Here is a 14852-nt window from a genome sequence, read left to right as displayed (position 1 = left end):
CCTTATAAAGAAGATATATAAGTAAAAGTAGTATTATCGTTCCAGCACAAGCGGAGAGTACAACGACCCAGAGAGGAACGACATCAGGTGCCAATGGTAATGCAGTAGGCTGCAAGCTGGTAGTAACTTCGGAACTATAGACAACTCGATCCCTGGGGGCGCCAATGTAGGGTTGTTTAGTAACCTGAGCGATGAGTTTAGTCGAGACTTCTACTTGCTCATTGAAGGCAAATTTCTTCAGTGTACTGGCCTTGACCCTGTACCTGGTACTAATCCAGGCTTCTTCATCCTTATTTAAGGACTCTATACTGCAATGCAGTACAATACACTTGGCAGCTGTACACTGAGGAAACTGGATGTCCGCATCGATGTCTTTCGCGTAGTCAGGAATTTGATCGAAATTATCCTCTCTACGGTGTCTGTGGTGGTGATGATGATGTTGACGCTTCTCGTATCTTCTGAACTCCTCGACGCTCATCACGTCACTCTCTCTTCTATATCTATAATTACGACGTTGATCAGGTCGATTGGTTGGCACATTGTCACCCGCAGGAACATTTACGTCACTGTCCCTGCCGTAGACTCTGGTGTTGTACTTCTTCTCAGAAGAGTGCTTCTCTTCGTGGGTTTGTGACCTGTATATTTCGAAAGCACCACCTTCTTTATTGTCACGACTTGAGGATTTCTCGTGCCAAGAATTTCCGTATGTTCTACCAGCATTATCTGCTTCCTGCGCTACCTCGTGGTACCTTTGACCACCTGATGAGTATGTCCTAGAAGATTCTCTGGGTTCACCATCTGTAGAATACGTTCTTCTTTCTGTGTAAGTATATGAAGTTTTCAATGGAATCATTTTGCCATCCTTTAATTGGATGTAGTGTTTGCCATCGTGACCAGTTATCAATTGACCTTCTAGTCTTAAGAAATTACTTTGATGTTGTACACTCTGATCGCTGGAGGTATAACTTGGCTTTCCGTATTCATTCATAAGTTCTAATATATTGCCATCTTTAAATTCTATGTACTCCTTCCCGTCGGCTGCCGCACGGAATCTACCCTTGAACATGACAAACTGTTTGCCGTCTTCGTTATAAATATCGTAAGCACTATCATCGTTCCCCAGCTTACTGAAGAATTGCTTTAGGTCTTCACTATTATTCATCAAACTCAGATCAGATCCGCCAATAGTTTCCTCAGTGTCCCACTGATGTTGGAAACCAGTGTTTGCATTTGACTGAACCCTAGATCCCTGCCCGGATAAATTACCGGTTATTTCAGAGGTCTTCTGTACATTAGTATGAAATTGATCTCTATTATCGAAAGAACCGCTTCCACTCATAGCACCATCCGACTCCTGATGTTGCTTCCATCTTGTTTCAGTATTGACAGTATTAATCTTTTGTTGCGTTCTGTGAATTTCCGAACCAACATCAGTGTTCGCTTCGCTCATTTCTCTCTCAAGTTTTCTACGCTCAGCGTCGGTGAGTTCGTATTCACGTTGTACATTTATCGTTTTCTTGGACGATGACTCCTGATGGTTGACGCCTGCCAAGTTTCCAGATCTCATATGGCTCTCACGTCTTTCATCCAACTGCAAAGTACACAATAATGATTAACAGTTATCAAAATGCACTATACAGTATGATGTACATGACTTGAATTAAGTAATTATATTATGTATTAGGTGTAACGTACCCGAAGACTCAAGTAATTGGCATTGGCAGATTCGCAAGTAATTGGTTTAGACACCTCTGGTTGTTCGAGTAAGTAAAGAAGTTCCTCGTCAGCTATAGTCTTTGCAGGCCATACCAGATAAACTTCTGCTTTAAGAATTCTATTTGGACCCCGATTACTTATTGTATAATTGTGAGTGAAGGCCGGACCAAATTCCAATTCCGTAGTGATATTCTCAGCAGTGAAATTGTCAGGATTATAATACAGATTCTTGGGCCTGCTCTCGCCTACAATATCAAGTACAGTCTCTACCCAGATGGGCAGTGAGAGATACTGCCGGTTGTCACTCATAGTGTCTTTTTCGGGATTAGTCGTGTTGACATTCATCTCCAATTCATAAGTGGCTTCCATCTCGTCAGACGTTGTTGGCTGAAGTATTACATCAAACTTGATAGACTTATTTCCAGGAAATGGATTCCCTATATCGCAACGCAATACATTATTCTTCGACTGGGTTCGCAGCGAGCACTGTACCACAATTTCGCTCATTTTGGCCTGTTCTGTATTTACATAATTAATTCCAGGTGGCAATTTCAGATAGAACATAGCTTCAAACGCGTCCTCGCCAATGTTCTGAACCAGAACAGTCAAGTTCAATCTTTTTCCAGATCCCACGTGATATTTGTCTACATTAGGCTTAACGGTCAGCTGAAGATCCGGTACACAAATGTTGTTAGAACCACAGTTCTTTCTAATAGAAAATGTGTCCTTCCGGGACGTGGTGGAACCTAGGACAGGCCTCAACGGTGTCCTAGGATTCCTTGGACTGTAATCATAAAGGTGATCCTCTTTCAAACTCATTCTCATCTCGGCGTCAAAAGGCGTGAGCTTGTCGCGTATTTCCGATGACACGTAGACCTTGACAGTGCGACAGTATTCTACATTGCGTTCCGCGAGAATGGTGCTACTCATGGTGCTGTTTTCTTCATGATCCAGGAAGAACATACGCGGAGCCTTTGGCTTCTTCACATCCAGAACGTATTGTACATCAAACTCGTGACGAGGTAATACACCGTCACCAGAATAAGTTAGACAGGCTTTCAATGGAAGACACGTAACCTCAACGAGATTCGAGAGCGTGCAGGTACGAATGTCCAGGTCGATAACCTTCGAATCCAATTCGAACACCACGTAGGAATTCATCTTGATGATAGGTCTAGATCTAAAGAACATGGCAGTGTTAGACTCATAGGCTCCTACAGCCAAATCGGGGTAGCCATTCTGATCCAGGTCATGTCCACCAGCTATGGAGAAGCCAAACGTTTGTATCGGTGTTTCGAGGTTCGCAGCGTCGATCACCTGAGAGGATTTCTCAAGGACACCTTCAGAAGAACCATGATAAATATAAACGGCCCCGCGACCCTCTGAACCACCGTAGGGTTCACCAACGGCAAAGTCACCATAACCATCACGATTTATATCACCCAAGGATGCCAACGATAGACCGAAGCGACCTCTATGTATCAGCCCATCTCTGAAACAAAGAGCTGCCGTTACAATGCTGACCTCAGTGAGCACATTGAAAGTTTTCAAAAAGTTACTACTGACCTGTGGTCGTTTATTTGGAAGTTAGACGAATCCCTGCCTTGGTAATAAACGTAAACCCGACCAGTCTCGAACGACTTTTCAGGATTGTTAGGTACCGTGTACATGGGTGCACCTATGATGACATCATCCAAACCATCTCCGTTAATGTCACCAGATGCCACAGCGTATCCGAAATAGGCGCCCATTTGTTCCCCGGTTATGTTTTGATGATTTACCATGGTAGACGTAAAGAGTAGGACCTGCCAAGGAAGCACAAGGGTGTCACGCTCGACGAGAAACAATGATTTAACAACTTCCTGGTTGAATATCGTCGGTTTTCTATTACCTTTCCCTTCAGATAAACACCACGTGGCATGCCCACAGCGATACCGCTTTTTCCATTTCCAATGAAGTCTCCAGTAGCTACGGAATAGCCCATATAACTGTCATCCTCTTGGTCAAGACCCTCCTTGGTGAACATGACCCTGGATTTATCGACGGCAGACTGCGAGAATACCTGACCTGTAAAATTATATTTTTTAACATTATAACGTCAAGAAAAAATACCATCAGGAAAAAAAATTGTCCAACGTGCCACAGCATTTTCTAGCGTTGGACTTGCATGTAAGTTTAATTTTGACTTTTATTTTTTATTCAATTCGTCAAGCATAACGTGTAATTACACGGCGTATAATCACTCAATCAGCATTGCAATCACACGACGCTGTGTATATGTAAAAGCTGTCTTTTTAATCTGGCACCTGAACGCGCTAAACAATTTGAATATTAATAATATATTAATAATAATAATATTATTATTATTACAGCTAGGCATAACTAGTCACGATTTATTATGGGTAAAATACACCTGTGAGATTAACGACACTTTCGATGATTCTATAAGTAATAGAATTTTCGAAAATGCAACAGGTCCCACGGGTGACTTGCGGCATTATTATATAGCGGAACAACTGGCTTCCGGTTACTGCAGCGGTTGGCGATGTTTCAAGCTGTAAATAAACGCGAGCCCACACCTGTTAAATGGTCGTCAGCCTCGACTCACCTGGCAGTTAAAGAAAAAAAAAAGTTTGTCCGCGCAAATTGGCAAATCTTCGAAATATATGCATATGCAGTAAAGAAGCAGTATGTGTATGTATAAATTTTGTAAAATTTTAATCATCACGTCAACCAAAAGATAAATTACAAAAAAAGGTAAACACGAGGTAGTTAAAATTAGCAAGCATCGTGTTAATTGAGGTTCAACGATTAATTTTGTCGAGCCTCAAAAGCCAAGAAAACAGGTACGTACTCTGTCTTTGTATATATTCTACCAGGTTAATGGTTAAGCCAGTGGTCAGCCACTGCCAAGGAAGTGTCAAGGGTCATTGTCTATTATTGACGGAAAAAAAAAATTCGGCATAGGATGAATTTTCGTTTGTTTCAGTCGCTGTCCATTTGTTCACTGTTCTTTAGCTGGAAGGAAGAAGTCTCGTGGGCTGGCGTGTGTTAATTTGATAGCAAAGATTTCGGTAAGTTCGCGGAAAAGAGGAAAGGTAGATTATTAGAGAAATTAGGAGCGAGAAGGATAGAATCAAAATAAAGAAAATGTGTGACACGTAGGGACGCCAGCTGCGAATTCGTGGTACCTTCTTTCAAGGCCCCGAAGTAGGCGGACCTAGGTGGTATGAATGGAAACGTGACTCGGCTGTCAATGGAGTAGAGCTGACCTGAAATTTGCATATTAAACAAGTTCACCGGCAAATTAAATAAACGCAATAGATTAATGCATTTAAATTCACCCTTAGGTCCTTGACAGAAATCCTAATTATTAACTCATGCGAGGAGTCCTGAGCGTGTACACAAAAAATTTTGTCAATAACCTCGTACCCCTGTTAGAGCCTTCCACCAACATTGTTTAATAAATTTCGAATTAATATAGTTTTTAACGATTGTTACGAAAAATTATTAAAAAATAACGAGTGTGACCTATCAGGATGTTTCTTGTCGTGGAAATCAAAAAAAAAGTTTGTCATTCGAAATATATTTGCTGAAAATGAAAAATGCTGAAAAAAAATTGTTTTCGCGATAAACGTATTTCTAGATACGGACGATTTCAAAAAAAAAAAAAAAAAAAAAAAAAAAAAAAAAAAAAAAAAAAAAAAAAAAAAAAAAAAAAAAAAAAAAAAAAAAAAAAAAAAAAAAAAAAAAAAAAAAAAAAAAAAAAAAAAAAAAAAAAAAAAAAAAAAAAAAAAAAAAAAAAAAAAAAAAAAAAAAAAAAAAAAAACAAATGATAAATTTGCGCTTTCTTTTTTCAATTTTAGTCCTAACCGTTATTACGCTCAATGGAATCTCACCTTGCCAGAACCAGCTGCCCGGTGCTCCGATGAAGAGTCTGTCCCCGTCCTGTAACATTCCAACAGGATCTTCTGACTATTACACAAGAAGAATTAATAGTCGTTTGAAGGGTTTCTTTCGATAAAACCCAAGGAGCCACTTTACTCGATTTCGTCTGGTCGTTCTCTCGCCACGAAATCCATTTCACTTATACGAGTCTTATCGCCAACTTATACGAGACGTCCCGAACGATGAATTGAATCAGGATTACGGTCGGACCGTAGATTAAAGAGAATGACTTTCCTTTGTCTCGAAGATGTAGTGCAAGTATCATCGAAGTAGCAATGCAGATCCCCCATGATTCTCCAAAGGGAGAATCGTGAAGGAATGATAGAAAAAAAATTCAAAAAAAAAATACAAATTAAAAACACCAAGACAAATTTTTATATCGACCAATCGATAAAACGGTCTCTCCACGGTTTGCCGATAAAATCATCGATACACGCAGTAGCGTTGCGTTACCGGACAGCCACGATAAATTAGTCGATCGCTTAAAGACGCACGCACAATTTACGTTAATGAAAGCGATCGGGCTCCGTTTAATTTCTTTTTCAACATGGAGTCTGCCCGATAGCACGTATGCGGTTTACTTCTCACGAGAACAAGAAAATACAGATGGATCTCTGGATCGCGTAGGATACCGCAGTAAGAAAAGACGATCCGCGCGGCAAGACGTCAAGACGCGTCCACGTCGCTTCGTGAAAACGCTGCTGAATCCCATCGAGGAGTCTTCGTGAATTACTCCGCGGGGCTATAATACTCCGTGAGACGATTTTTTGCCGCGTGCGTTGGCGCAGCGTCGCTAGCACGATTTTATCTCAAGGAGAGAGACTGGAGTGCCACTCGAAATTGTCGACGTACCCATAGAAAATACAGAAAGCCTTTTCATTTTAATTCCCACGAATCGATTCGATATAGTCGATATGCAGATTACGATATTTTGTCAATCCCCGAATTTTGCAGCCTGAACGCTTGTAATAAAAAAATTTTAATTTTTTTTTCCTACGATTAAACTTTTTTTTTGTTAAATTCCTAACGTCCTTTCGTTTCCCCATAAGCGGCCAGCGCAGTGACGCAGTTATTCTTCATGACGATTCTGACGACTTTCTCGAGCTCGCCTACGCGTACAACCCACGTTCATATGTGAAGGCATATATGTTATACGGTGGTACAAGTAGGAATATATGCAGATGACACGAGGAGGACCCTCCTCATTGCCAAAAGCAGTTTAGCAAGCGTGGACTTGGAGGATGCAACAAAGAATTTATCTCTGTGGTTTCATTTGACTCCTACTTGACCGTGAGAAATGCCGAGCGCTCATATGAACCACTGTACGACAAGGAGCCAGTAACGTAGAAGCTGGATGGGAGTCTGGCGCGTAGGTGGTCCATACGGCAGAGAAGTACGGAACGGTGACAGAACGAAATGTCCGCGCCTTAAATGGCCGTATGAGATACCGCGTTCTGGCTGGCAGAGCGCGGATATTTCTACTTGGACATAGCATGCGAATGGGCGAAGTAATATTTTTGAATTAAAAAAAACATGAACTATAAATTTTTTAACTTTGGACCTGACCGGTACAGTCAGATTAACAACCGATCGAATACTGGGAGATAACAAAAAAAAATTCGTCCAAACATATGTTGAAGGTCAAAATTTTTTTTATAAGAAAATTCGTAATTTTGAAAAATTCGTGAATTATCGATAAATAAAAGACGGTCGCAGATACTTTGAATTCGAGTAGTGAAAGGACGTACGTACGCCGACGTCCTGCAGGGAGTTACCGTCCTTCGTGATGCTCCTGAAGGCTGTGAGGAAGGGTAGAGGAACCTGCCACGATAATACCCCCTACAGAGAGACTCGCTCGTGCTTACAAGGGAAAAATTTGCAAGTGAAACAATGGCGGTCACGGGGTAGCTACCTAACCTGTCTACACGAAACACGACCGGCATGAGTTATGTTCTGGCGCCGATCGCGGTTGGTAGAAAAGAAGCAGAGAGAAGTAAGAAGGTATAGGAACTCAGAAAGAAAAAAGAAATCAATGCAAAAGGAAGAAAAAAAAAGAAGCAGACACTCGCGAATCGCAGATTGAAATATAACGTAGCCAAATACGTGCGTACAGCTTGAGTCTCCGAGCGTAGGACGGAATTTATACCGGGAGTCATTGTTCGCTATCGTGGATTCCAAGGAGGACGAAGAAGTTATCCAGTCATTTCGTACCTAACCCAACCCCACCGTTAACCCACGTTAACATATACAGAGCACGTCACGCTTGACTAATCGAGCTTTTCTAGACTTACGTAAATAGTCCAGGGCCTGTCACTCGATACCAAGCAGAATCTTAGATCCTCGAGGATCTTGATTGAGCGATCATGATCGGCCACTTTTCATTCTAGCAAGAAAACAATGCCGACGCCGATACAACAAGACGTCGGTCCGCTTCTGAGTTCGAGTTAAGTAGAATCGAATTTGCCTAAAATCATCGAGTCCGGGCTGTGTCGCGCGCATGCGCAAAGTGGATAAGTCTCGCGAGTGTATTACCATTGAATACCGTGACTCAGGTTACCCTGGCGTACATGCATTAAACATCCTACTAGCGGACAATTCTGAATTATACATCGGCGAGATAGCTCCCTGAGTGGACGCGGATTGTCCTGCTGTTTCTTTGGCGGCGCGGCGCATGCGCAAAGGGCCACGCGATGCGCACTGGGCAGTGCGCAGGTCGCGCGGGAAAAACTCAAGGAAAACTGTTACGGGCATTAACAAACGTATGTTACGCGCGTTCAGAATCGGCGGGAATCCTGTACAATTTGAAATTGACGATTTAAGCTTACGCGGTATGTTAAACCACGTACTCACTCTACTCTCACTAAACCACGTGTTAAACTCTGTGCACGGTCCGGCGGTGCATATGCGGACGAACGCGGATAATAAGAATGCACATTCTTATCCATATTTAGAAGACTCCAAACCCTCCGTTTCGCTCATTCGACTAGTAAACTTCCTCGCGACACACCAGACCTGTCAGCCTAGTGTATTATATATATATATATATAGATGTTAAATTTGTCGTAAGTTACTATGGGGTGAAAAAAATATTACGGTATAACAGTATACTGTTAAATCACTTGTGATAACTATGACGAGAGATTTATTTTGAGATTATAAGTAAATTATGAAATATTATATTCTTACCTTGGACACGGCGGCGCCCAATCCAGCCTGACACGAACCTTGCCTATGGTAACCCCAGTGACCTGAAACGGAAGCGTGCAATTATTCTGTGTCCTTCTTATACGTAGTAGACGAATGAGAACGTCATCCGTCATACCTGGCAGTTATTGAAGGACCATGTAACGGGTGGTCATAAAGTGTCTTTCATGTACGAAAACAAAAAATGGAAATATAAAACTCAAGCTATACTCTGTTCGTGATAATCATTATAACACACTAAATTCTAACGGTTGACTCCAGTCTAATTACGACAACGCGAAATGCCGCGAAATGGTATGTAATTCAAAATTGTCGATCCAATAACTAACGATGACCGTGCGAGTATCGTGAAGTAATCCGCAAGGAAGTCAATACCAAAGCAGATCGTCAAAGACACGTAGCAACGTCTTGCGTTCCCGTCCACGCGTCATTAATCCCGAATCGATCCTCTCCATGACGCCATCATCAATTCTCTACGCTCGATTGCAGATTCCACACGTATATACATATACTCGAAACGAGAAGAAACATTCTCGTTTCTCCTCCCTCGGTAAAAACGAACTTTTTTTTTTGCAAAATTCTATGAAATCAACAACGAGGAAATTGATCATCGTCATTACGCGTAATGACTTCATCCAAACGATTAATTTATTTATTTCACATAATACCATACATATACATTTTCAGTCTTACGAATATCACATGCTTCACCAGTCACTCGATATTTCATCCAGCTTTAATTTTCAGATGGTCCATGGAATCTCGATAAAAAAAAACGTAAATAAAAAAAATACCCCCTGTACCAGGTTAATCGCCGATAAAAATCTAATTTTCTTATCGAAATCAGAGTTTTCATTGTCACCCTCGTTGTGTACCTATTTGTTAACCATCCATATTATCCGATAATTAGTACCTGCTCGAAAGACGTATAAGGTAACGCACTATGGAACGCGACGAATGTACATTGGCGCATTAATAACGTGCGGTTAGGGTCAGTGCCATTCCTGCCATCCGCACTCTCTGCATATTTTCAACACGTACGTCGAATGCCATAAGAAACATATTCCTGTGTGAGTAAGTGGTATCCGGTGCGTTCCCCTACGCATATGCACGCACGTCGGGTCTAAGTCTTCTTCAGGGTGTACGAGTACCAAGAGCACCAAGAGAAACGTCGGCTGGAATGGTTGACGGACCATCAAGCACTTAGTCGAGCTGCCACTCGCCCAATTATATCAATCAGTCTGTGGACGTTATTGAGACGGTCCGAAGGGAGATAAAGAAATAAAAAGAATTATTAAAATTGACCCCCCTATGTTCCCGTACTTTTTCAATCGAACTCGTTACGGTTCCCGATGAAAATGCCTTCGCCGAATTTACTCGAGCGACAATCCTGAATAGATTTAACGAATCGAGAAGCCTGACGAAGGTCTCCCCCTGAGGCCGGATTCACATGTATCGTTCATATGGCGATCTGGCTGACGTTTCGTCGTCTGGACTATTTATGTAGCCCTTCGTAGCTCGTTACTTCAACTTCATGGCTATTCCTGTCGTCGTATTATAAGGGATCCTTGCTCGTGCGTTTTTAAGGTTACGCACGAAATCCCTGACCTATCTCATTCGTATTGTCTTGTACGTCAATCGACGTCTACTTGTTATCAGTGATTGGCACGGCTGTATGGAATATCGATTTAATTCAAATCAATGGACTATTATTATAATGGTGGTAATCACAGACCTGATAACAGAATCATTCGCTGTATTAATGGTGTATCATTTATAACCTGTTAGCGATAACTTTATCGACCATACGTATAATATAAATGGAATTGTATTCGCGATATTATTGAAAAATAGTATATGTTTTCTTCGACTCAATCGAGCGACATTTTATACGTATAGGAAAACGCTTTGGATTGAGTTACGTGTGATTATTATTTGTGACGGGTCACACCCGGTATGTAGGAGATAATGTATTAACCGAGTTACGCGATTATGAATGAAGCTCTTGTTAATCGTAACGCATGGTGACTACCGGATAACGTACATATGTGGTAATTGAACGTGAACGTATGATATTCGAATTTTGTTTTATGAGGTATTATTGATTATTTATTTTTCAAAGGTCATCGATGATGCAGGAAGAAGCGTTGACACGAAATTTTTGAAATCAGCAACTTAATCGTAATTCAAGTAGGATCAAGTGCTAATTGGCCTCGTTAGTACGGCACTGAGTTAGTGCCGCACGACTCTGGCGCCTTTTCATTATTATTTTTATGCACTCGCTATATTTAAACTCCACTGGCCCGTGGGGTGGGTGACCCCTAGAAGCACATAGTGATATACGCGAGCGCTTTCCTGGACGATATTAAATAAATCACGACCGGGAACGGGTGTCCGAATATTTATCACGTGGAGATGTCATCGGTTTGAGATTTCAGAGATAAGGCTGATAAGACATGAAAATTTATTGTTGGGTTAAATTTTCATAAAAATTTGATAAGACCTTTTTCTGTCACTTTGAATTACGTCGTTTAGTCCATTTATTTGGCAACACGCGAAATACAGTGGTTGGACAGTGAAAAAAAAACGTGGGTTGTTTGAAATTTTAAGGAATGGCGAATGTCGATGTATGCCGGTTGAATAATGAAATACTGGATAAAGCAAAAGGGGTCCGTACGCACGTGCGTGATGTGTCTGCAGTCGCGTAACGGATAGCACGTTTATATACGTATAAGAATTTATTGTGACGTGACATTTCGATGCACGTCACAAGGGGGCCAGATATTACGACTTCCCAGTCCTATGTGTTGATAAAGGAGTTGTTCGTTGACGAACTGAATTTCGATTTTGAATTTTCATTAATTTTGCGTGTGAGAATTTTTTGTGTTTTAAAATCTTTGAGCGGGTCCGAAAGGATCTATTAAAGATTTTGTTGCTACGGGGCCCGGGAGTTCCAGCTACGAGCCTGACGGAGCGCTAGTGACACGAAGGAAACATCAGGATCGCGCACGCCCAGGAAAAACAAAGCATGCGGGAAAATCAGCGAGCGTCTTCGCGATTCTGACATCAGAGAAATGATTTATCCGAGGCTGACACTTGTTTTCCTACAAATTATTTAATTGCCTGTGGAATTTACTGGGCGATGAGCTCAGACTGACGTATGATTATTGCTGGTGTAAGTTTCTACGTAAATATTCAGCACGTGTCCAAGGATCGAACGATACCAATAACACCAATAACTTCCACCGAGAATTGTTGTTAAAGTTACGAGGGGGAAAAAAATATCATGAGTATTGATGGTGTCGTTCATCGAGATTCGTAAATCTTGTGCTGCTCGTTAAAGAGCAGTCTGGTAGGTTGCTAATTGCACCTAGGGACTCCCGACTGAATAGTCGCCTTGGGGTACATTTTTTTTTACTCTTATACCTTATCCACTGTAACGGTTTTAACGGTACCGGAAGTATAAATGTCCGCGTGGTAGCAATTAACCCGAGTGACGGAAGTGTCCAGTACGAAATAGGAAAAAAAGTGCTTCCAAGTAATCGGGGAGGAGTTTCAACCGTCTGACAGTCAAAGAGCAGCCTAACCTAACATCAGAGAAAAGTCGAAGGTCTTTAGAAGTTTGAATACCGATCGAATTGCAGGGTCCTCGCTGGGTTCGTTAGCGTCGAATTACCCTCGTGAAACCATTGACCGGATGCCAAAAGTAATTTTCCTCCAAGATGAAAAAAAGGTCACCGACAAAGAAAACATCCTCCTTCCGCAAGACTTCGACGTCGGAAGCTGCTCCCGGCGTTACGTATAGGGGAGAACGGAGTAAGTGAGGACGGGAAGAAAAAAAAAGAAGGAAGAAAAATAACAAAGTATCAGAAAAAATGTGGAAGTAAAAAAAAAGAGTGTCTGCTCGAAATTCAAAAACCAGCCGTACGCCCAGTAGCGCATGTTACTTATGTCCTACAGGCCGAAAAGGTCTGATATGACGTCGTCGACAATGTGGGAGGGCCCAAAAAAGATTCCGGAGCGTGAATGGGCCCGATAACAACATCCTAACAGCAGAACCAGACATTCGACCTGATAACGCCTGCTACGATAACAGTGAAAGATGGTCCAGTCGCAGGTGGCCATGCACTGTCACTGTCGAAACAATAAAAAGCCCATATTGATATTGAAACCACCAAGGTACCAACGAGACTGAAAATAAGGCCCAATAGTAATATGAATAACAAGCCAAGAAACAGACAGACGTTAGTACGACAGGAAATAGACTCTTAAATGCCTTAAGACTTTTTTTTTTAAAACTCCCATATATTATCATCCGTTTACCTACATTTACAGTGCACAACTGCAAGGATAACCATACGTCGAAAATCCTAAGTTCAAGTGGACCTCAAGAGGTTCCGTGTCGAATCGTCTACGAAAGCGCCTCGAGGCCCCTGCCCGACGGTCCCTGGAACGAATTGTTTACTCCAAGCAGTATCTACGAATGCCGACATATTTATGCGCCAAGTCAGAGCTTTGACGTGATTCTAGCCAGACGAAAATGTTTCGAATCTTTCCTCGCTGTCGTGACCTGCAGAATAAACCAGCGTCTGGGACCACCTTCCTTGTGTATACTTGGTTAAAATAGGTGCAAGTCTCGCGCTGCACGCGATAAATACACCGCCAGAAATAAAATCTATTTAAAAAAGATTAAGTCATACAATAATAAGACTGACCACCGTAGCTATGCGTAAGCACTGGATAACAGTAATTTTTATCGCTCGATATCCGAGAATGTACATTGTAATACACTGTAGATCAAACTACATGTATGCATTGAGGTTGTGACTGGGAAAACGTATAATGTTCTTGCTGATTCTCGTTTATATATCTATATATACATATATTGAACTTACTCGTTCGGCACGGAGAATATTCGAAGGAGTTCGTGAAGTTCGTGATCCAGCAGGTGCCCACCGGTTCCCTCATGGTTATCTTCCTGGAGAACCATATGTACCTCGGTGCGCAGGCCTGAGAAATGAAAGCACAGGTTATTAATAACTGGTCCCTTGTAATTAATCCGCTTTGTTAGGAATACCCAACGTAGATAAATATGGGCCAGCGAGAAGACCCATCCCGTTTTGGGCCTTGACTTTGCATACGTTAACCGAGTGAGTCGTTTAAATGGCATTTTCGAGCTTTTTGTTAACGTCAATAAGTTCAGTACGAATGCCGTAAATGGACTTTATTGTTATATGCGATTGCGTAACGCGGTCGAATCATTTAACAGACAGTCTAGTTTAGAGTTGACGTAATCATTGATAAATATATGCGACGTCAAGAGTGTATTAAAAAAAAAAATAACAAATTGATTAAAACATCATTTAGCGTAAGGATAGTCGATACAATTTTTATTAAAAATATGGGAGGAGTCGGCATCGAATTATCCTGACCATTGGAGCTCGGCTAATGGTATCGTGTGACCTATGACCCTAATTACGGACTCTCCATTTACACACGACGATCCGATTACGATCGGCTTCCGATTGACAAATTTTCTTAATCGGAGCGTGACGTCACGGCCGAGTCACCGTTAGAAATTAGTGACTACGTTTCTCACGGTACGAGTCCATTTTTTTTAATCACACACCAGCGAGTAAAGTATCAAAAGAATTTTGTAGTTCCGAGATAAGGAGCGAGGGTCAACGAAGAAAATTATTGTGCAATTAACTCGTGAGGTTGATTGCCGCGAAACGTACTGTTACGATTGTCAGCCATTATTATGGCAGTCGTACGTGCGCATGCGCAGTTGCCTCGCACTGAGAACGCACTGTTGTCTTATTGTTGCAGTCGTTCTAATTGCCGTGAAGCTGGAGCAAGATAGGTGAAGACAATTTGAGAAGGTGAATCCCCTTAGTTATATCTGAATTAAAAATTATAAAAATCTTTATACCAATGATTGGAGCAAAGTGGCACAAGCAAGAGAGCGTTACTGATAAGAGTGA

General features: G+C 41.6%; 1 protein-coding gene across 2 annotated transcripts in view; it reads right to left on the bottom strand.

The window, feature by feature from the left end:
- Positions 1-14852, bottom strand: part of LOC107272491 (integrin alpha-PS2) — a 34033-nt gene that overhangs the window by 1299 nt on the left and 17882 nt on the right. Inside the window, exons 4-11 of one of the 2 annotated variants that reach the window (XM_015749687.2) lie at positions 13764-13878; positions 8851-8912; positions 5616-5664; positions 4908-4988; positions 3608-3783; positions 3283-3521; positions 1696-3208; positions 2-1591 (exon numbers count right to left, since the gene is read on the bottom strand). In XM_015749687.2, coding sequence (XP_015605173.1) covers positions 2-1591; positions 1696-3208; positions 3283-3521; positions 3608-3783; positions 4908-4988; positions 5616-5664; positions 8851-8912; positions 13764-13878 — 3825 coding nt within the window. The remainder of the gene's footprint in view (position 1; positions 1592-1695; positions 3209-3282; positions 3522-3607; positions 3784-4907; positions 4989-5615; positions 5665-8850; positions 8913-13763; positions 13879-14852) is intronic. The other variant, XM_015749688.2, reaches the window with a different exon arrangement.

The sequence above is a fragment of the Cephus cinctus genome, unplaced genomic scaffold, assembly GCF_000341935.2.
Source record: "Cephus cinctus unplaced genomic scaffold, Ccin1 Ccin1_scaffold1184, whole genome shotgun sequence".
Lineage (NCBI taxonomy): Eukaryota > Metazoa > Arthropoda > Insecta > Hymenoptera > Cephidae > Cephus > Cephus cinctus.
The sequence above is the reverse complement of the archived record's forward strand: the minus strand, read 5'-3'. Positions and strand labels throughout refer to the sequence as shown.